At 43.2% G+C, this 23,530-nt stretch overlaps 1 protein-coding gene across 1 annotated transcript in view; it reads right to left on the bottom strand.

Annotated features, from left to right (window-relative positions):
- celf5a (cugbp, Elav-like family member 5a) overlaps positions 1-19,370 on the bottom strand; it is a 428,125-nt gene extending 408,755 nt beyond the window's left edge. Inside the window, exon 1 of the mRNA XM_069928064.1 lies at positions 18,883-19,370. Within this exon, the coding sequence (XP_069784165.1) occupies positions 18,883-19,357 (475 nt within the window). The 5' untranslated portion in view covers positions 19,358-19,370. The remainder of the gene's footprint in view (positions 1-18,882) is intronic.
- Between the last annotated feature and the right edge of the window lie 4,160 nt (positions 19,371-23,530).

Genomic DNA, 23,530 nt, shown 5'->3' with positions numbered 1-23,530 from the left:
ACACACCAGTAAGATTACTCAATTAATGCATAGCGCTGATGCCTGGACTGAGTTCATTTAAGGAGTGACCTCAACATCTCCTCACTTCTCAGGAAGTGTAAGAGCGACTGCATGCCCTGAGAAGACTGAAGCAGGCAAGGCTCCCTGGCCAACTGCATCACAGTGTGATACGGTTGTTTCAGAGAAATGGATCGGAGGTCAATCCACATGATCATCAGAATGGCAGAGAGGATTAATGGAGTCTCCCTCCCATTGGTGTGATCTACTGGGATCATTGTCTGAAGAGGACACACAAAATTTTTTTGAGGTCCCCTTCCACCCTGCCCACAGCACATTTCAGGTGCTCCCGTCGGGGAAGAGACACAGGAGGATCAGAGCCAGCGTCGCCGGGCTGAGGAACGGCTTCTTCCCACAGGCCATGAGAATGCGGAACAACCAGCTAAAAGAATTGCTCACACTAACTGTCCGAGACTCTCGTAAGTACAAAACACTATACATATATTTATTTATACAGGTGAAATACTGGTCTTGCAAATGTATTGTTTATCTGTCTGTGTGTTTGCATGTTTGCACTGAGGATCAGAGAAAGCTGTTTCATTGAGTTGTACTGATACAATCAGATGACAAACTTGACTTAATCTTCATCCTCACAAGAGGAGTGAAACTGAAGAAATCTAGCCTCCTGTGTTCTAACGTTATAATTTTAACTTCTTTGTGCCTTGGAAGCATCCTAAATTTGTAAAATAAATCATGCTCTATGTGTTTGTAATGTATGTGGCAGGTGGATGGACTCCTTTCTTACAAACTCCAAACTTGGAGAACCAGCTTGAAGGTCCTGTCTGGCCAAAAATGCAGCATCTTTTCTTTATTCAGCTTATTTTGAAACTTCCTTTCTTAAAAACTAGGAGCTGATTTTGGACTTCACAAAGAAATCAGGAGAACGCGAACCATTCCCCATCTAGGGGTCAGCAATGGAGAGAGTCCAGAACTTCAAGTTCTTTGGTGTCTTCAAGCATCTCTGAGGATCTGTCCTGGAGCCTCTAGTTCGATGCGATCATGAAGAAGGCTCGCCAGTAGCTATACTTTGGGAGGAGGTTGAGGGGATTTGGTAGGTCACCGAAGACTCTTGAACATTTCTACAGGTGTACCTGGAATAGCATTCTGATTGGTTGCATCGCTGACTGTTACAGAACTGACAATGCACAGGACAGGAATAAAAAACTGCAGACAGTTGTTAACTCGACTAATGACTTCGTGGGCACCAGTCTTCACTCTATCAAAGACATCTACAAGGGGCTGTGTCTTAAGAAAGCAGCCTCTATTCGAGGACCCCCCCCCCACCCCACCACCACCCAGGGCATGCTCCCTTCACACTGTTACCAGCAGGAAAGAGGTACAGGAGCCTGAAGTCGAACACCCAGCAGCACAAGGACAGGATTTTCCCCTCTGCCATCAGATTTCTGAATGAATGATCCACAAACACTACCTCACTTTTGTCCTATTTTCTTCCACTATTTATTTATTTTTGAAATGTAATTTATAGCAATATTTACACAGTAATGCTACCACAAATCAATAAATTTCATGATATGTTCAAGACAATAAATTCAGATCATGATTAAACCCAGAAAGAGGGCAGCTTTGAGCTCGACAGCAACACGTCCACCAACTACAGGTGAATTACCACTACCTTCCAGTACACCACCAAGGCAAACATCATTCACATGAAATCACGATCGTAAATGTGGCTTTAATGTTGGTGGCTGATTTTTTTTTCTTCTCAATAATAATCCAGTAGATTAGACCCAATTATTTATCTGCTGTGGTCCACTAACACATCATGACTCCGTTTGCCCAAATGATAAATTTGACATGAAAGTTCAATGCACAAACTAAATCTTAATAGCAAATGAATGATTGTTTGTGAATAGTTGGACTGAAGGTGCACCGTTAGAGGGTCCATTTTGCAAGTTTGTGGAAGCATCAAAGGCAGTGTCCTGTCCCAGGGTGAGATTGCTATTTCTAATTGGATGTATTCCCAGAGAATCATCTCACCTTGCCCATGCCTATCCCCACTCTCATCTTCAATGCTAATTTCTGGGCAGCACGGTTAGCGCAACACTATTACAGTTCTAGCGACCTAGGTTCCAATCTGGCGCTGACTGTAAGGAGTTTTTAAACGCTCTCCCCACAACCTGCGTGGGTCTCCTCTGGATGCTCTGGTTTCCTCCCACCTTTCAAAAATGTACAAGGGTTGTAGGTTAATTTGGGGAGCATGGGCTCGCAGACTGGAAGGGCCTGTTACCGTGGTGTGTGTCTAAATTTAAATATAAATCTGGCATGACCATTAAGTGCCCATGCTGCATTATTTTTAAACTCAATGGCTAGATTAGCTAGTTTATATAAACATAGTAAAGGTTCAGGGGCTAACTATGAGTTATCAGAACATATCCATTTTTGGAGCAAAGATGAGTGACTTTCCTCTTGTACCTGCTCCATCAGTCATCAGTATCAAGGCTATTCCTTAACCTTAATGTACTTCCCACATTGCTTGATTCCTTTCAGATCCAAAAGGTACACATCTCTTCCTTGAATGAACTCAATAATGCAGCCTTCCAGGGCAGATCATTCTGAGTATTTAACATCCTCTCAGTGAAGAACATTCTCATTGTCTCCATCCTAATAAAGTCCTTTCATACTCAGACAGCCAGCCTCGTTTCTGGACTTCTCATCCCAGAGTAACTTCCAGTCATTGGAAGAACGTTATTGGTGTTTCCAGTAAATTCTAGAGGACACAGGCTAGTCTGTACAATCTCTCTTCATGTGCCAAATCTGCCATCCAGGAATTAGTCTTGTGAATCATTGCCTCTGCAGTAAGCATATCCACCTTTAAGTGAAGAGACCAAAACTGTTTCCAGGTTTCTTGGTGCAATCTCATTAGGCCCTTTTATAATTTCAGTGAGACAGTTTTACCCTTGTAGTTAAAGTCATACCATTTGCCTTCCTAATCACTTTCACTACCTGAAGGTTGCCTTTCAGTGACATGAGTACATCAATATTACCCAATCTCTGACCATTTTTTTTAAATTTCTGTTCCATGCACAAAAATTAATCATCACATTTTCCCGTAGTATATTTAACCTGCCAAGTTCCTGCCCGCTTGCACTTTTTCATCTATACAAATAAATAAACATTGTTTTGTACAAATGAGAGTCTCGGATGGTCAGTGCGAGCAATTCCTTGGGTCGTTCAGCTTCCTCACTGCCTGTGGGAAGAAGCTGTTCCTCAGCCTGGTGGTGCTGGCACTGTTGCACCTTCCTGACAACTGAGGAGAAGCTGAGTGTTCACGATAGGTCACTGGTTAAGTGAACTCCGAGGAACTTCCTGTTCTCCACTCTCTCGACTACAGAGTTGTTGATGTGTAGTGGAAAGTGGTCCTTCCTGGTCCTCTTGAAGTCCACGATCATCTCCTTCATCTTGTTCACATTGAGACTCAGGTTGTTATTCTCACACTATTTCACAAGATTTTCCACCTCTTCTCTGTAGTGCGACTCATCGCTGTTGCTGAAGAGGCCGACGACTGTTGTATCATCACCAGGAGTTATCATTAATCAAAAACATTTTTAATTGGCTTGCAACAACTACCATACCCTCCTGTATCCCCTTCAACAACTCCCCCATATTCATTCCACCAATTGACTAAGTTTATCTAATGGCAACTTGGGCAGAATGATAATTTACAACTGCAGTGAAATAGTAGGATCACCAATTTATCAGAAAAAAATGAACCATATTTCCCCCTTTAGAAAAGAAAAAACAGCTCACAGTTAATGCTTTCAAGGCCATATTGTCGAAATAGTCTTGTTACTTAATTGTAGTTGATGGATACATTGCACTCAAGCTCAAACTTGCCCCTTCAGACCCAAAATACTATGGTGAATACTATAGAGTATTCTCAACCTTATTTCGGTTATGGCCCTCTTAGGGCTCTGCTCAAAGTTTATAGACCTCCTTTCACATAGGAGCAGAAATAGGCTATTCAGCCCAGCAAGTGTGTCCCATCATTTAATCATGAGTTGATCCATTTCCCCACTCAGTCCCACTGCCTGGTCTTCTCCCCATAACCTGGCTAATCAAGAACCTATCAATCTCTGCCTTAAATACACCCAATGGCATGGCCACCATAACTGCCTGTGGCAACAAATTCCACAGATTTACTGCCCTCTGGCCAAAGAAATTCCTCCACATCCCTCTTCAGTGCCTTACAGAGCCTCAACATCACATCCCTGCTCTTATATTCTATTCCTCTTGAAACAAAAATCAACATTGCATTTGCCTTCTTCACCACTGACTCAACCTGCAACAGATTTACCTCCCTCTAGCCAGAGAAATTCCTACACATCTGTTCTAAGTGGACACCCTTCAATCCTGAAGTTGTGCCCTCTTGTCCTTGACTCTACCACCATGGCAAACATCCTTTCTACATCCACTATGACCACAATCTTCAACATTCAAAGCGTTTCAATTAGATTCCCCCCTCATTCTCCTAAATTCCAATGAATACAGACCAAGAGCTGTCAAATGCTCCTCATAACCCTTTCATTCCCAGAATAATCCGAGTGAACTTCCTTTGAATGCTCGCTAACATCAGCACATCTTTTCTTAAATGAGGATCCCATCTGCTCACAATACTCCAAGTGAGGTCTCATCGATGCCTTATAAAGCTTCAACAACCCTGTGAAGCGGCCAAAGTTTAGTTGGTTTCTTCCACACTTCTCTCCAAATGACTACATAAAAGACATTTTATGATTTCCATTTGCTGTCCTCTTAAATGTGCTGCACCACCCCATCCCCCACCCCGCCAAGGGTGTCGTATGGGCACTGTTGAGAATGGCTGAAATGAGGGTGAATCTCTTTACTAATCCTAAGCATAAAGGCTGATTACATCTCACCAACTACAGCCAATGTCAATTTGCAGACCTCAGCACTTCTCTTTTTCTCTTCCATTCAATTCCACAATGGGCAAATTCACCACCAAAGAGGTTTTCTGAGAAAAATCACCAAACAATTACTTGCAATGTCTTTTTTCAACTTGAAAATCAATTCTGTTGATTGGGAGGCTTTGCCAACTTGCATGCACTACAAACATATCAACATGCAAAGGAGTCAACACTAAATTCAGCATTTCCAGTAACCAGCATTTCCAATTTGCTCCAAACTGACCAGTTCTGTAACATTAACTCAAGATTTCCCCCTCCACAGATGCTGCCTGAGCTGCTGGCTATTTCCAACATATTGGTCTTCATAATCTTTATTTCATAGTTCTCTCTCCTCCGACCTTATTCATCTCCCACTACAAACACTTTCTCCATCGAGATGAGCTGTGATTTACAAACCATCAGCTGACATAAGAAGCATTTGCATCATGGCCTCCATCTTTTCACAGACATTCCACTTGTCTCCCCATTTTCTCCAACTAAAATACACATTTTCTTAATTTTGTCATATTGCGATGAAAGATCGTCAACCAGAAATGTTAACTCAGTTTCTTTCTTCACGGATTCTGTGGCATAAATTCAAGATTCTTTTATTGACATGAATAGAACAGAAATGAAGGCAGACAAAAGGTTCACCATCAGCAGAAATTGCCCAGCACCCCTTACAGTCAGAGAAACAGAAGCAAAACAGAGTCGTCGTCCCCAGAATCACTGAGTGTCCACGAATTCACCTCCAGCATTCGCACATCCTCTGCAGCCACGCAGCCTTCAGTCTGAACCATCAGCAACTCCAGATCCAAACCTCTGACGTGATCAGGAAGCCTTCAGCAACATCTCGCATCTCGGTTCCGATACCAGGTACCCCTTCAGCCAGTCTCAAGCCAATCTCCAGCAGGGGCATTCGCAGGCATTAAACTCCCCCTGCATACAAGATATTGTGAACCCCACCCCACTCACAGCACTAGCCTCTCCAACGTCACTAGTCTCCACACAATATAAGCAGTGCATTTACCTGTTACATCAGAGGAAGGGGGAAGTGTGAGACCAGTAGCACTCAGAGGAGGTTCATCATGGGAGGTAGGTAGGCACCCCTCCCACTGAGCAAGTTTTCGAACGTCAGATTGGCCCCCTTTAATGCCCCCGATTAAACTTGTAATGATGCTGATTCTGCTCCAGCCGTCCACAGCCTGGTGCGAGTCCCTTGACCGCAGTCGCCAGCAGCCCGTGGGGGGGGGGGGGGGGGGAGTTTCCTCACCTCCAGATGCCAATAGCCCACTGCCTCAGAACCTCTCACCAGAACCTCTTACCTCTTCCCGAGGTAACCGTCCTCCCTCCTCTGCTTCTCCTTACCCTTCTCAAACAGGGGGTGGCTTCCTCTGCGTCTCCTTACCCTTCTCAAACAGGGGATGGCCTCCTCTGCTTCCCCAGAGTCTGCCACCCACCCCCCCCCCCCCCCCATGGCTGCTGCCACACTTGGGCACCTCCATCTTGGGCCCAGACCCCGCGGTCAAAGGATTTTAAAATAATGTATGCCGCCATTTTTTTTTCTCAATATTGAATGTACTTGGCATTTTTCCATTTTCTTTCAAATTTCCAGCCTCTGCAGTCTCCTGATTTTCAAAATAGGTACACTTTCTCATGCAAACCATTTAGCAGGCAGTAGCATGAACCCTGTACAATTTCTCTTCTGAGTAGAGCACATAATCCCAACTGAATCTTGAAACTGTTACTCCTACTTGAAGTCACTGGCATTACAATTAAAAACAATAATTAGAACATTTGCTTAGCTTTCTTTTTGCATCAGTTTAACTCTGGGTTAAGGAAGCCTCTCATGTTGGTATATTGTCCAGTTAGCTGAATAGTATTGAACCAAATAGCAACCAGGTCACTTCAGAGAATACCAACACTCAACATATTGCTCTGTGTCTCGAGTCACATAAAAGCCAGACCACATGAGTCTAACAGAATATCTTCCCTTAAGAACATTAGATATTTTTACAACAATCATGGGCAATTCATTTTACTTTAAAATGTCAGAGTATATAAATAATTGAATTTAAATTCCCCACCTGTAATGGTAGGATTTGAAACCATGTCTCAGAATCATCCACCCTGACCAATCACCAACTCTGATACTAAACATCTACAAAGCATGAAAAGAGATGTGAATTTTCAGTATTTTTAAAAAATATATTAAAAAATCCTTATCAATGATTTAATTACTCCTCACACAAAAAAAAATTGTCAGGGCTATGTCCAAGAGATTCCATAAAGTTTTTAAACTGTTAAACATATTTGCTTTGATGATATAGTACACAATGATGGAGGGAAAAATCTATGTGTGCAGAATTTTTTTAAAAATGGAATATTTTATCAAATCCCAATGGATTACTGCTCTCGAATTACGTGCCAGTTATTTTTCTGGGTTTAGTTTTGGAACGACTGCTTAAAATATTGATGCGTCTCAATAAACGCAGCATTCAGTTTGCATGGACCAGGAGGGCTTCAGATTTGAGTGCTGCCCTGTGCTAGCACTCAATGCTAGCTGCTGGATAGAGCGTGAACATACATTGGATAAAACAAGTACAAGGCTCATCTGCAATGACCCACAAAGATGAACGGCTTCCGGACATTTAATGTCTGGGCTCGTGCAGAATTTAAAAAATCAGAGCCTTCTACAGTTCTCCAGTAGAACAATTAACTCATTGTGAGCATGCACTAGCCATTCAGCCCACTGCCCTGCTCTTTGCTCACACTTCTCACAAATGTTGATCCAGTTTCCTTTAAAATCTGCAAGTGGAACCCGTTTCCACCACTGTTTCTGTTCAGGTCATTCCTGGCCTGAAAGCATAGTATTAATAAAAAATTACCCTTATTTTCTCCCCTCATTATTTTGAGGATGTTAAATTTATTTGTTCTAATTAGCATCTCAATGAACAAGGGTAACAATTTTTTCCTGTTTCTAATCTCAGATTCTCAGGTTGGAAATTGAGTGAACCACAAAAGTCTGCAGATGCTGTGATTGTAGGAAGTGCTGGGGGAAAAGCGCCTCATCTTCCATGTGGGCCCCCTCCAACTATTAAAACAGTACCCCCACACACACCCCACCCCACCACCCCCATCTTCTTCCCCTCGTCTTCTTTCCTCTAGCTCTCTCTCTTTTCCCTGTCTGCTTGCACAGAGCCAAAAATCAATCTTCTTGTCATAGCCAATTAACACTTATTTGTTGGTCTGGTCTCCTCCCCATCCCATTCTTCTCCCTTTCTCTCCCAGTCTTTCTTCAGATGCCTGCCTGCAATTTGCTTGTATCTTGAAGAAGGGCTCAGGCCTGAAACGTCGGTAATACAGTACATTGTTACCTTCCACAGACACTCCAAGACTGGCTGAGTTCCTCCAGCATTTACTGTGTGTGTTTTACCAGCATGGTCAGTTCTCCAAGAGAATTTGCTTGAGAAAGGGGGAGAAGTTACTCCAAGCACAGAATACAATCAACAGTAGAAGCCCATTACTATTTAATCTGCAAACGGAAACACCAGATAAGCCAGTCAAAAGAAATTGAAATGGTCATGAACAACACAAGCATTAAGTAGCAATTCTTCATTAAATACAAGAGCTTTCCCCATTGTTTGCTGACTGTGATATGCAGACATGAAAATTTTATCTTTCATTGCTAATCTAGACGTTGTTTTGAGACCTTCACCACAGTGCCGGTACTATTCTTCAATTGGCACAAATCCCAGGGTTGGGGAGAAAGTAAAGGGAAAAAGGGGCGATGAATGGAAGGGGGGTGGGGGTAAGCTGGTGTTCCTACTCCCCTTTATCATCCAAGAACATTTGGCTGAAAAATGCGAGCACATGTAGCGAGGCAGCGAGGAGGTGAACAACTAAGGCTGTCATCGCTTACATTAAAGCTGGTCAATTTGCAAAATAGTTGTTGACAACACTGCTTTGGCCCAATGAAATGGAAGTGGGAGAGGGAATGTAAATCACAGAAAACAGTCTATTGTACATCAAGCAACGTTGATGTCCAGAAATCAAACAAAAAAAGTGGAGAAAACAGAAACCACAGCAAGATTATTTTCTCCAGACAAACTGCAGTGAATAAAAGATCATTACAAATAAATTAAAATTTGATTCCCAGAGAATTTATAGTATTGTCATAATGTGCAGCTTTAAATTCCATGGGGAAAATAACTAATCTTTACTTTTGTTTGGAAGTAGAAACATTAAATGCACTTTTCAGCCTTTAGGCAGCAAAAACTAGACAACATTCAGACACGGGCTGCTAAGTGGAAAATAACTCTCGTACCCTAGAAGGGCCAGGCAATGACCATCACAACAAGAGATCATTTAACAATCTGTGGCATTACCATCACCAAATGCCCCGTCATCAACATCCTGAGGGTCACCGTTGACCAGAAACTCAATTAGACCAGCCACATAAATACAATCGCTGTAATAGCAGGTCGGAGGCTGGGGATGCTGCAGCACGTTATTCACTTTCTGACACTCCATTACCTTTCCACCTCCTACAAGGCACAGTCTAGTGGATGACAGATTGCTTTCCACATGCCTGGATCAGTGCTGTACCAACAACTCTCAAGAAGCTTTACTTTAACATGGTTATACAGATCAATTTAAATTTTAAATTCTCGACTTTGTTTCATCTTTGTCCTTACATGTATACAAATGTTTGTTATGTGCTTTATTTTCTAAAACTCTATGTAAGCTTGTATGTTAAACTCAATAAAAATATTTTAAAAAGCAGTTTTACAGTATCTGAAACAAAGCATCCATTTGATTAGTAACAGCCCCACCATCCTAAATATTCATTTCCTCCACCAATGACACTCAGTCATTGCAACATACATGATCCATTTACCTGCCCAGGCTATTCCACAGAGCAAAAGCCCAGAAATGCTGCCGGAACTTAGCAGCCTGAGCCCTTCTTCGAGGTATGAACAGAGCCTCCCAAACTCTGCCGCTGAGGACAACAATGGCCTAGGGTTGCATGGAAACACTGCCCACTTCAAATTCACCTCAAGTTGCACACCAATAACTGGAAAATATTTCTATGCCTTCATTGTACCTGGGTGCAAATGCTCAATCCCCTTCCCCAGCACTCTACAGATGGACTGCAGCAGATTCAGAAGGTTCCTCACCACCATGTTCGTAAGGCCAACTGAGGATGAGTTATAAAAGGTCCCTGTGCAACACCACCCAGATCTCAAACTGATGAGCAAGTTGAAAAAAAAAATGCACACCAAAAATAATGTCATCTCCCCTCCGAAATGCTAGTGACTATAATTTGACAATAAGTTGCTGTGAAACACTTTGAAAAGTCATTCCTTTCTGTTAGGAGTTAATTAATGTAAATCTTCCCTCTTTGTTCTTTTTTCAAATCTATAAGCCTGTCAAGCCTTTCTGGGAAGAAGGCACAGATTCCAATAACCATCTTGAAACCAATGCACAGGTTGCAGTTTTTCAGTGGGTCACTAAAGCTGGGGTGAAACACAAAATCTGTAGATGCTGGGAAGGAGGGCTCAGGCCTGAAACATCTGTTCTATATCTTTACCTCCTATGGATACCGGCCGAGTTCCTCCACCATTTCTACACTTCCATTAAAGCTGAGATCCCCTTTTGAAAATCTGTATCATTTAACCACCTATTCCAATAATCAGAAGAAATGAAGAAGTCAATATTATTATCCAACGAGCAGAGTTTTCCCAACATCCTAGCCAACATATGCAGGTTGCTGGTGACTGCCGTCAAAGTACTCACACCAGGCTGCGGAGTGCTGGTTCGATACTGGCTGAAGAGGTACATGTGTCGGAACTGGGATGCAAGAGGGTGTCAAGTGCGTTTGGATCTGGAGCTCAGGCCGCCGATGGTTTGGACTGAAGTTGCTGCAGAGGCTGCGGGAACACGGCAGTAAATTCATGGTCACTCAATGACTCTGGGTGGGGGGTGGGGAGGAGAGTCTCTTTTTCTTCTCTTGTGCTGACTGTGAGGGGCATTGGGCAATTTCTGCCAATGGCAAATAATTTCAGCCTTGCAGCAGTCTAAAATCAATTTGGAGAAATATTACACCGGTGTTCGTACATGGCAATAAAGGAATTTTGAATCCTGAACACCTTCCCAACAGTGCACAGAAATAAATTCACCATTGTAAAGTTAAACGGAGCAGCACATTTGTGGATTGCACATTACTTGTGAAAATTTGTGACTGCACAAAGTGTTTGTACAGCTAACAAAATCATGCACACTTCAAAGTAACCCATTCTCTGAAGCTAGGGTTTTACAATGCAGACAATGTGACCACATTTGATTGTTGTGCCTTTATGTCATATTGAGGACATACTTTTAATGTGATTTGCTATGTGGCAAATTTGCTATGGGATGAGGTAGAATTTCAATTTTACTCCCTCTCCATTGTTTCTTTGTTGACTCCAATAAAGATTAAAAGCAGTTGGGGTACAAAAACAACTATTTTCCCATTAGCTAGATTAAGGTTAAAATTGGTATTACTTCAATATTTCACTATTTTTATTGTTCTATTTACCGAAGGGTTCTGGGGATAGAAATTTGCTGACCCGGAGTGTGCATTATTACGATCTGGAGAGTGGAGGGAGTGGGGGGTGGAATCTTTGTATTGCACAAGTTAATGGACAAAAACTTGCTCACTTCTGCACTTGTATACCCAATGAATGCTCCCATCGTCACAAGCTGTGTGTGGTGAGCGTTAATTTGGAACATATGTCTTCACTGATATTTCCTTTGTACATACTGTTAATTTCCAACAGAGAGACCAATGATATCCAAATGGTACACATACAAGTCCTAAAGTCTGGGTCTGACCTAAGCCTGCTCATTAATTAAGTGATTTGGCCCCACTTAAAAAGAAAAAAAAAAATTTGCATTTATATAGTCTTAAACGGTGGGCTCTCAATGCAGGGAGCGCAGCAGCCTAGTCACATTATCAAATTAAATGGTCTGCATTAATGATTTTGTTTCAACAAGAAGTTCTAGCCAAACCCCCCATAAACTGGGGTTGCTTTTACACCCATCTCATTTCATTTTCTCTTGACGTCAGAGTAATGTTGAGCAGGGGGGGGGGGGAAATTACAATCTATCTGATCTCATTCATATCTGAACAGTCCCAAAGAGGCCTCGCACATCTACAAGGGAGGACCAATTTGGTTTGAGGTCTCATGAAAAATGGTTCCCGTTAATGCGAAGAGCTCTCCCTGCGTTATAATGAAGGGTCAGCCTAGATGTGGACTCTGGCCCTTTAACGATTGACTTCCTAGTCAGAGTCAAGACCTTACCACAGAGCCACGGTCAACTCTTGGACTCAATAGAGGAAAATATTGAGTCACGACCAACTCCTTCAGAGTTTTCTTTCTCCATGCCATTAATTCATGAGGCACTGTTTATTAGGAGGCAATGTCATTTGTTGTGGCTTTAAAAATGTGCTTTCTTGTGAAGTGCTTTGGTGAAAAAGCAGTTTTTCACGAAAGGCTGGGTTAGATTAGCGTTACACCGCTCCAGCTCTTCCCTTCCAGAAATTTCATCATTCTAGCATCATATGGCTGTTTAGACAAATCTTTGTCTTGGGAACACTACCGTCAAATTGGGGAAGGCATGTTCTTGCACCTTATAAGTGCTAATGGGCAAACATTTCTATACATTCACTGACCTCTACAAGATGTTTCCACAACGAATGCAGTTTGTAATTTGGATCTGCCTTTTTAATCATCAATACTGCATTTTTCAGATATTGGAAGCTTGGCTCCAAGGGCAAGAACGGCTGAAACATATCATTCGGCAGCCTTGATGGGATTTACTGTTAATTTCCAACAGTGATATCCAAATGGTACACATACAAATCCTAAAGTCGGTTCTGACCTCAGCCTGCACATTAATTCTTTATATTTACATTAGTAAAACACATTACTAAACAGGGAGCCCGAGATTGCAGTTAAATGTCTATCTCGAAGTACAGATTTCTCAATACTCATCATTGATGCTGAAATTTCTCCTCCGCACAGTGAAAATAAAAACACATGTAGGCAGAGCAGACTTGAGTTCAAAAGCCTTGTTTCGGAGACGAGATCATATTTTGTTCTCAAGTCCAGTTACTCCAGTTAAAAGTCCAGCCATCTAATGCACCATTTCAAATATCCAGGGATTATGCAAGAGATTATCCAGATTCAAAAGGAGGGGATCAGAATATGCTGTCATCGTTAAGAGCTATTCGTTTTCCAAACCAAACAGAGGCATGCAATGAAGAGTGACCAATCAAACCAAATCTCACCCTGTACATTTTAGTCTATCAAAAGATTGGCAATTAGAAACCAGATCAATTAATCAGTGAGGCTTATCCTATGTTTATGTCCAATAAAATAGGCTAAAGACTTTAAAACATGCATTTAATATTAAAATATAACTGAAGCTAATTCTCTATATCGATAGCTAGAAATCAAATACATTTTAATAAATGACATTCACATTTTATTGAATCAATATCATGCATATATTGAGTAGATTTACCATGCTATGTTGGCCTCCTAATCGTGGTGAGGGCAAAATGGGGTGAAATTGGACTTTGTTGATGGATTTTGCCATTATCTGTTCTACGCTAGCATTTTTTTTTGTATACCATGCTTAATTTTATTGACTTCATTTGGAAAAAAAAATCTGACATTGTAAGGAGGACTGTCTGTGTGATATTTCTCATTTCATTCAATTGCCAAAGACCAATTTTAATCATTGTGCTTTTGAAGAGCTTGGATGATTTCAGATTAAGATTGTTCCTTTCAAGAAAAGAATTAGAGGGAATGCAATGGAGTCTTCACAATTCCGCACGGAACTGACCAAAATACATGGTTTACGATGCTGGATAGTTCAGGGGGGGGGGGGGGCGAAGAAGAGAGAGAGAGAGAGAGAGAGAGAGAGAGAGAGAGAGAGAGAGAGAGAGAGAGCAGCATGTTGAAGTGAATTAAAATATAAGAAGAAATACGAAGAGCATTCAACAGAACATACCACCCAAGGGGTAACAATCTTGAGGAATACATTTCAACAGTGGGAAAGAACGTACAAATGATTTGGCTCCATTTTTTGCGATTAAACTTTTAAAATATTTAATTGGCTCTTAAATATATTGGGACATTCTAAAAGGGGCATGAAAGACACCATATAAAAGCAAGTTCAACTGTGCTTTTAACAACAAGATTTGAAAGAGACTCCTTAATGGAACCTACTATCTAAGCACAACTCTTTCTGTGCCACTCATGAATTCCTAAAACAGTTATAGCAAATTGCTGATTCCATATTACACCAGTTGTTGGCTGTAACAGTGAACTACAGAAATTTTTAAATAAACGCGTTCAAAATGGAAATATCAATCAATCTATTAAAGAGGTTAACAATGAGCTGCAGGACGAAGCAAGGGACAAGATTTCAAGTGAAATTCCCTCTGTGCCAATCCATTCACTGTTAAGACCATGGTTTGCCATTATTTTTACTTTGATCCACTTCTCCATTTTTTAGGTTGAACAACAAAAAATAGATAATAAAGCTGAAAAATATGAGTGAATACAGCACATTCCATGTATTGCAATTTGTTCATGAATGTTGACTAAATTTTGAACCCAAGGTGGGTACAGACAAGGACATAATCCCTACTGGGCACAAATGCAAAATAGACAGCATGAATAGTGTAGTGGTTAACACAACACTATTACAGCGCCAGCGACCAGGAATGGGGTTCAAATCCCATGCTGTCTGTAAGGACGTTATCTCCATGCCTGCATGGGCTTCCTCCGGACACTTCGGTTTCCTCCCACCTTTCAAAACGTACTGGGGGGGAGGGGGTTTAGGTCAATTGGGTAGAATTGGGTTGCACGAGCTTGTGGGCCAAAAAAAAGCCTGCTACAATGCTGTATGTTTAAATTAAATAGGTCCAAATGAGTATATCCAAAATATGAAATCAGTTCAGTCTGACATGCAGGAAACAGGAACACCTGATCAATTACATTGGTTCAAAGTAAGGAATGAAATTCTTGCCAAATAAATATTTTTCCCAAATGCTATGCTAACATCAAGAGATTAGACAAAGGTTTATCAACAATAGGGGAAACGGGTCTACAGATAAAATTCCAAAATCTATTAAGACATTTAGGAAAGAACATCCAATAAGAATGGTGATGTCCAGTTGCCTGGCGTGATGGGGCCAGGTCCATACTTTACAACACCTGGGATAGGCAGAACCTCAGCATAATGCAGCACTGTGTTGTTCCACACACAGTCTGATGTGACGATCATCAGGGTGAGGGCCGTAAAGGGACGCTCTTCACCCCCCCCCTCTCCATTGTCTGGTGACATACAAGGGAACCCTCCATACTCTCCATCTTGGATTCCCTTTATGAAGCAGAAGGGTGCTCTGATGATCGCCGGGGGATAGGCCTAAAATTGCATCACTTACAGCAGTACCAAGAGCACCTCACATCCGATGACTAGCTGCTCCTTTGTTTTTGAGAGGGTTACCTTACCAACAGATAGAGTTTTGCGAACTGGTCCGCCCAATTTTTGTTGCATGCCTGGCCCCTCCAAACCAGATCCCCAACCTTTAGGTAGACCTTAAGATCTAACTTTGAAGGGGTTGGTGGACCAGTCACACCAGTTACATAACTGAATCTTATTCCAGTTTACTCTGGCTCCTGATAAGACTTAAAATGGCCACAGATACTAACCAATCTCCAAACAGAAGACAGTGACATCATCCATGTGCAGGGATCTGAGTGCCTCCACTGCCTGGTTATGTCACTACTCATGCCCTCATCCTTCATGATGGATTCAGCGAAGGGATCTATCCAGCACACAAATAAGACTGGAGAGAGCAGGAAACCCTGCCTGTCTCCAGATTTTATGGATAAGCTATCTGTTTCCCACCCATTGATCTGGACAGTGCTATGGATGTCCATGTAGTGTAGTTTAATCAAGCTCACTAGGCAGGCGTCCACTCCCTGTCCTGGATGCAAGCAAACTAATTAGTTGTAAATTTCCTACTCACCACTGCATATACTGTATGGAGTTCCAGTCAATAGTACCATCTCCCTTGACTGTTGAGTGAAGTAAATTAATACCACAGTAGGTCACAAGTCCCCTGGATCATATGATCTCTATTTCCCAATCAGCTTTTCAACTCCAACTGCCTGACTCACCTGACTCCAACTGCCAGGTGCAGCCTTCAGATAAAATCACTGTTGAAGTCTGCTACATTATCTCTGAGCAGCAGGAGGCTGTCTGAAATGTTACTGCCTTATACCTTGCTAGTTTGGTCAGGGTGCCCTAGGGCAGACAATTCAATTGGCAATGGCTTTGGACTAGGTGGAAAAGTTTTTTTTTCCCCCCAGACAAACACTTTTGATCACAAGGGCATCAGGCAGTGGTCAGCACAGAACATGAGGAGTGAGGTGGTTCAGGTTATCTGGTGGAATGCCTTGACCTGACAGGTGGTGAGAGACCTGCCAGTCAGATCCTTCTTGTACAATCGGAACTTCATCTCTAATGCACATTTTCCCCAAAATGACTGCAGCGAAGTGGAGACAGTCACTACGACTTTACAGAATGCAAATTTGCTAAGAGTGTGTGGGGAGGAGGTCTTTGTCACGGTTTATCTCCAGCTGTTCCTGAGGATGCACACGGAGCCAGACCCCCAGAACTGCTGGAAGACCATCAACTCGATGAAAGACGCACCTTGGTCTACCTGAAATCTGTTGGTCCTTCAGCTCATGGAGATGTCAGTGCAGGAATGCTGCTGACTGGCACATTCCAGGCTGCTGAGAATGCACCGACTCAGCGCAGCCAATGTGAGGGTGCTGAGGGGGAAGGACCACAGTCTAGAGTCCTTCTGTCACTGGGCATTGAAGGGCTGAGACATGAGGGGGAAGTCCCTCAAACAACAGAGAGGGGAGAAGTCACAGTGGCGGCAATGGTGAAAATAGAGATAACAATGTAGCGTGATGGAAATGTATGGATACAAAACTAAGGGTGGGAAGAGACTTTGAATGGATTTCCTTTTGTAAATAAAGTCTATTTTTGGAAAAAAGAAAATTAAGAAAGAACATATTGTTGCAAAAATGCATCTTGGAGTCACACATGTCAACAACATTTTACAAGACTGCAATGAAAATACAGATTTGACTGTCTGGTCTTTGGATTATCAAATTAACTGGCAAGTTACCTCTTGGGCCAAGAAGGGTGGTCACCCCAATATTGACACAAACACAAATGATATAAGCATAACACCAAATCATTGAGCACTGGCTTCTTGACTAAAGACCACACCATAGAGAAGGAAATAGCCACATCAAGCACCTGGCAGGTGAAGTTCCCAAAATGGTATGTGCTGTTATAGAAAGCAAATAATGAGACAAACAGTTGGGATAGTGTTTGTGAGTGTTTTCATGCAGAGAACTCATTATTGCACATTAGACCATTTGGTAAACAAGGCTTTTAAGCAGTAAAGCAGAAAATAGGTTTAAAAATTATACTACCATGGATCGCATGATAAATATTAACTAACATAACACAACTGTAAATAATCCATCTCAACACGTAGTAGCTCCACCAGTATTCTTTGTTAACCTCACTCAGGCACAGAAAAATTACTCCAACTGCCCTGCGATGAACTACAACCTTGGACGTAGCATGCATTGTTTCTAATCAGCCATTAACACAGGAACCAGCTCGCACATCTTGGCTGTAGCATACCCCCTTGCAATAATACTCACAACCCACAACCTTTCACAGCCCACACATCCTTCGTGGCATTCGAATTTATGGAGAAAATCTGGTACAGCACACATTCCTGGCTACATCTATAAACCTCTTAGGTGACCATGCAATGATTCAGCTTTGCTCGTGGATAGAAAATCTAAGTAAAAGCAAATTTAAAAATCTCTGTGACACACGCCACATTATAGACATGCTTCTCGTAATAGTTTGACTTAAAAATAGATGGGGCTTCCTGCTTACAGCATCAGCTTTTACTGTGTTAAGTTGCAAATTTTTTCAAAAAATCTTCTGAAGTCCATTGCACGAAGCAAAAAGAAAGGGAAAGTGGAGAACAATACAAAAAGCAATGTGGCTCTACGTTTATTTAAAGGGCTTCTTCTCTTTGTAGTCAAAATGCAATGCCAGGAAGTAAATTGCCTCCAATCTGACAAAGCACCGCAAGAACAACAAAAAAAGGACCCTTCGGTGCTGGGTCACTTGCACAGGAAATTAAAGTGAAAGAAAGGAAATAATAACCCCCCCCCCCAGTTCTCCCTGCTCAGGAGAACTAAAGACGATCCCCTCTTTAAACTAAGCTGCAAATTCTGGAATCAAATGCAACTTGCCATCCTTTAAAAATTGTGCGACTGTGAACCTACCTCGTTCGACATTAATGCATTCAGCTCATCCCACATTCATTTCGAGTAAAATGGAAAATGAATTCTTGGCTTACATTTAGTCTTTGACACTTGCGCCTCTTTCCAGAGAGAGAGAGAGAGAGAGAAGGGTGATGAGTGACAACTTGATTTCTTTTTTTAAATTACGTGGACAAGACCATTCCTTGTCTTTGCCAATGAGTCGAAAGAGATAAAGCATTGAATGACATCTTAAATGTAATTTTAATCACATACTTTTTATGCGTTGATGGATTCATGTCTTTTAATTTGTTATTCTCAACAAATAGATACATTCTAATGGGGGGGCTGTCATTTTCTACAGAATCTAAATATTTTTGGCTAAACTCGATTAATTTCACTCTCTTTCTGCTCCCCCCCCCCCCCCCTACGCTGCCTTATGCTGTAGGTGGTGGTGAGGCTGTTCAAACCTTTGTGCATGCCTGTGAATCGATCCTTCAGCACAGTCAACTCGTATATCTTCCCAAATTCCTCAAAGAGGGGCTTCAGATCATTCTCCTCCAGGTTCCGTGGGATCTGCCCGATGAACAGCTTAATGGCGTCGTGGTCCTTCATCTGGCTGTGCTGCTGCTGGGGATCAGCTCCGTTCATGGGCTTGCGCTGGGGCTGGGGCGGCTGCGGCTGTTCTTGCTGCTGAGCTCTGTCTGCTTCTCTCAGTCGGGCCATCGCTAACCCACAGAATGAAGAACACAGGAGGCACCACTCAGCTGTGGAGAAAAGGAAGACTTCCTGTTTCCACCCTGTGCGCTCAGTGGTGACACCCCTCGAGGACGGGCTGTCTGGCAAAGCGGCTTGTCCAGTCCCATTCCGTTCAGCCACGAGCAGGGGTTGAAAGAGCTCGCCTTTAATTAATCCTTTTGGAGCCGCCGTGGAAAACTTTCGCATGCGAGAGCAAAGTGGCAAGAATCATCATTTAAAAAGAGTGCCCTCCAACACTATCGTCTGCCCCTCGACAAGTGCAAAAGGGTCGCCTCCCCACATTTGGCCGTGGACTGTGGATGTGCCAAGTTCGGTTCCCTGCCAGCCTGGTGGACGCCCCAGGATGGTGAATGCTCCCATGATCCAAATAAAATTAGATTCTGCCCATTGACTTGAGGGTCTGGATGAATGGTTGTCACTGGTTTGGGGGGGGGGGGGGAGGAGGGGCCGCTCTGGTTGTTGGGGAGCAGGACTGGTTGTTGGTGGCAGGAGGGACTGCACTGGTTTTTGGGGGCAGGAGGGGCTGCTCTGGTTGTTGGGGGGGCAGGAGGGGCTGCTCTGGTTGTGGGGGGGCAGAAGGGGCCTCTCTGGTTGTTGGGGGGCAGGAGGGGCCGCTCTGGTTGTTGGGGGGCAGGAGGGGGATGCTCTAGTTGTTGGGGGGCAGGAGGGGCCGCTCTGGTTGTTGGGGGGCAGGAGGGGGATGCTCTAGTTGTTGGGGGGCAGGAGGGACCGCTCTGGTTGCTGTGGGGAAGAAGGGACCGCTCTGGTTGTTGGGGGGGCCGAAGGGGCCTCTCTGGTTGTTGGGGGCAGATGGGCCCACTCTGGTTGTTGGGGGCAGGAGGGGCTGCTCTGGTTATGGGAGGCAGAAGGGGTCACTCTGGCTGTGGGGGGGGGGGCAGAAGGGGCTGTTCTGGTTGTTGGTGGCAGGAGGGGCTGCTCTGGTTGTAGGGGGGCAGAAAGGTCCTCTCTGGTTGTTGGGGCAGGAGGGGCCGCTCTAGTTGTTGGGGGGCCACTGAGCTTCATTTCTCCCCACTTCTTTACTGCCCACAACTGACATGCAGATGACTCAAATTCCTGCTGGTGCAGAGCCCTATCTCACCCAACAGTATTTATGAGTTGAACTTGCCCTTGAAACCCCCCCCCCCCACCTTCAAGTTGTCCCCTCCATGGGGTAACAGAGAGGAATGGATCAATAGAAAAGATTCTCATGCAGTCATAAAGATAATGACCATCGACTGAGATAAGCTCAGATCCTAGGATTATTCACCTTCACTGAAAGAGAGCAGAACACAAAATGTTATTTTAATTGTATGAAATAATTAATTAACAGTTTATTTCATACAAACTGGGGGGGGGGGGAAGTAGTATTGTTTATCATGATTAAATTGTTTTCTGCCTCCTTTTATTCTAAGTGCACAAGGGTGAAGGAGCACAGAGCTTGGCAGCAACACATTTTCCATTGCAGTTTCCCAGAATCACCAGTAAGTAATCCCTGGGGCAGGGGCTGGTGCTTCCACTTTCTATTCCAATCATGTCCCTCTGGATCATCTTCTTTCAATTATTTCCTGCACCAAAACCCGTGCGATCTCCATGGGCGATTACCAACTTAATACCAGTGCCCACCCTGATTGGCTTCTGAATTGAGATCGCACAAATTTATTTCACACAAGACCTTTAAAGACAGCAGACTTTTATCAGTTTGTGCCAGATTTGAACCCTCGCCCCAGGGATGAAAACCTTTTGAAGCAGTAAATCCTTCTGCTCGACTCCACGACAGACAAATCCAGCTTGGTGGCCAATCACTGATAGATTTGCATCGTTTTTCCTTCAAATCCTAAAGAAGGTAGCTTCTTTACACAATGCTAGTGCTGAGTTGGATCAAACTGGAATGAATTTGCAGTAATGAAATCATGTTTCTACTTTATGACTTTGCATAGAAATGTTTGTGTATCAGTTAGCCTATTCTAATCAAGTGGTGCCTTCGTGGAAAGAAAAAGCTGCATTTCAACAGTGCCTGCTCGGATCTCAGGACATAGGTGAAGCCATTCAGCTCAGTAAGGCCCAGCTAAAGGGCATTTCGCCCACAATACTCTGTACAGCAATCTAGTCAGTCCTGGTTTCCATTGCTTCCACGTAGACTTGCAAATTACATTCCCTTAAGAACCTATCAGTTTCTCTGTGAAACACAGATGCAGATGGATAGGGATTGAAAAGGGCATTTGGTATGCTTGCCTTCATAGGCCAAGGCACTGAGTACAAGTGTTAGAGATGGAGAAAATATTCGGCTGCCACACTGCAAAATGAGAGCCACAGAGAGAGTACAGAAGAGATTCATTAGGATGTTTCCTGGAAAGGGAGCTCTACTTATAAGGATCGCTTGAATTTATTCTCACTGGATCAACGGGGACTGAGGGGTGACAATATGGAGGTTTATAAAAGTTTGAGGAACATCAATAGGATAAATAATCAGAATCTTTTTTTTGTCCAGGGCTACAACTGAAGCTTTAAGATGAAAGGGGAGAAATGTGAAGAGCTGAGGGGTAAATTTTTCACACAGAGGGTGCTGAGTATCTAGAACAAGTTGTCAGGTGGTGCAGGTAAATAATGTTCCTATGTTTAATAGACTTTTGGAAAGGCATAGAGGGATACAGACCTAATGCGTACAAATGGAATTAGATAGATAGGCATCAAGGTCAGCATGGGCTGTGGACTGCTGGAAACTGGCTCAAAACTGGCTGAAGGGATGTCAGGTACAGGAATCGGGGTGGGAGAGGGTGCCGAGGGCACTGAAGAGTTTCTAATCGTATCGAAAGTTCAGATCTGGAACTCGGGTTGTTGATGCTTTGGACTGGACTCTGTGAGGTTGTGGGAGCGCTGGAGTCGAATCCACAGACACTCAGTGATTCTGGGGGGACTCTCCTTCACTTCCCTTCCTCTGACTGTAAGAGGCACTTCAGACAATTTCTGCCGATGGTGAATGTCTGCCTTATAGCAGGCAAAAGGCAATTTTGTGTAATATGACAGTTTTTAATTACGTGACAATAAATTGAATCTTGACATTTCTGTGCTACAATAGTGAGACAGGTCAGGGAAGAGAACATTTGGGGAGGTGGGTGGGAGAGTTACTTGCTATCTCCCCTTCCTACATCAGTCTCGATAAAGGGTCTCGACCTGAAAAGTTGACCTATTATTTGTATCTATGAGTGATGCCTGGTCCTCGGAGTCCCTTCAGCCTCTAATTGTTCAAATATAAACAATTTCAGAGAACCTGCATGACCAGTACTCTTCTCCAACATATGCTCCTGTCCACCCAGTTTTCTTCTCCCTTTGTTCATACCACCCATCCCTCTACCCCCATCTGATTCCATCTGCGCATCATCATCCTTCTCCATCTGGAGCCATTTTTCCTATCTCCCTTCGCACGTCGATACACTGGCAACTATTTCTGTTCCCTGCCATGTCTTGATCCAACACATCAACTTGCACCTTTTGCCTTCACAGCTGCTGCTTGGCTCACTCATTTCTTCCCAGTGTTTTCTTTCTGTTCCTCCTGGATATTTTGTCCATTGCTCCAAATTCTTGGCCCTTGATCAATTCACAAACAAGAACTTTATTTACCCTTTCTTGATCTTCGGCACTCTCTCAAATCTCACTGCCCCACTGATATGTCTGTCCTTAACCTCACCTCCTTCCCTACTTCTAAATGAAGACCATCCGTAACTTAGAGGGATAACACCTTGTACTCTGTATTTGCAGTCTCCAAACAGACAGCGCCAAAAACAATTTCTCCAATTTCCATTAACACCGCTCTCCAGTCTCTTTCTCTTTCCCTCACCCCTTCCCTTTCTGTTCCAATTAGATCTATCCTTCTCATTGCTTTGCCCTATCATTTCTCAGCTTCCTTCTCCTCTACCCTCCCCAAATGTATTTATCCATTCTCCTCACCTTGCTCCTCACCTTGCTCCTCCCACTTTCCCTGCTTTTAATTCAGATGTCTGGCTGATTTATGACATTCCTGAAGGGTTCGGGACTGAAATGTCAACAGCTTTTTGCTTTCTATGGACGTTGTGTCTCCCACTGAGTTTCTCCACCACCTTTGCATTCTGCTCAAATCTCCTTGGAACATTCCTGTTCCAAGGAGACCATCCATTTGCACCAGTCTAACCTTGAAGCTAAAATCCCTCAACACTTTGCTGAACTACATTCCAGCCAATCCCAACTTATTTCACATGGCCAGCAGTCTTTTATTATTTGTGTGAGATCCCAAGTCCCTTTGAGGTACTTCTAATGCAATGTGGAACTAACAGCGACCATTACGTGCTCAGCAATGTCGCCCAAACTTTAATGTGAATGTGAGAC

This window comes from Narcine bancroftii, chromosome 3 (genome assembly GCF_036971445.1).
Source record: "Narcine bancroftii isolate sNarBan1 chromosome 3, sNarBan1.hap1, whole genome shotgun sequence".
NCBI lineage: Eukaryota > Metazoa > Chordata > Chondrichthyes > Torpediniformes > Narcinidae > Narcine > Narcine bancroftii.
Note: the sequence above shows the minus strand (reverse complement) of the source record. Positions and strands in the feature narration are given on the sequence as shown.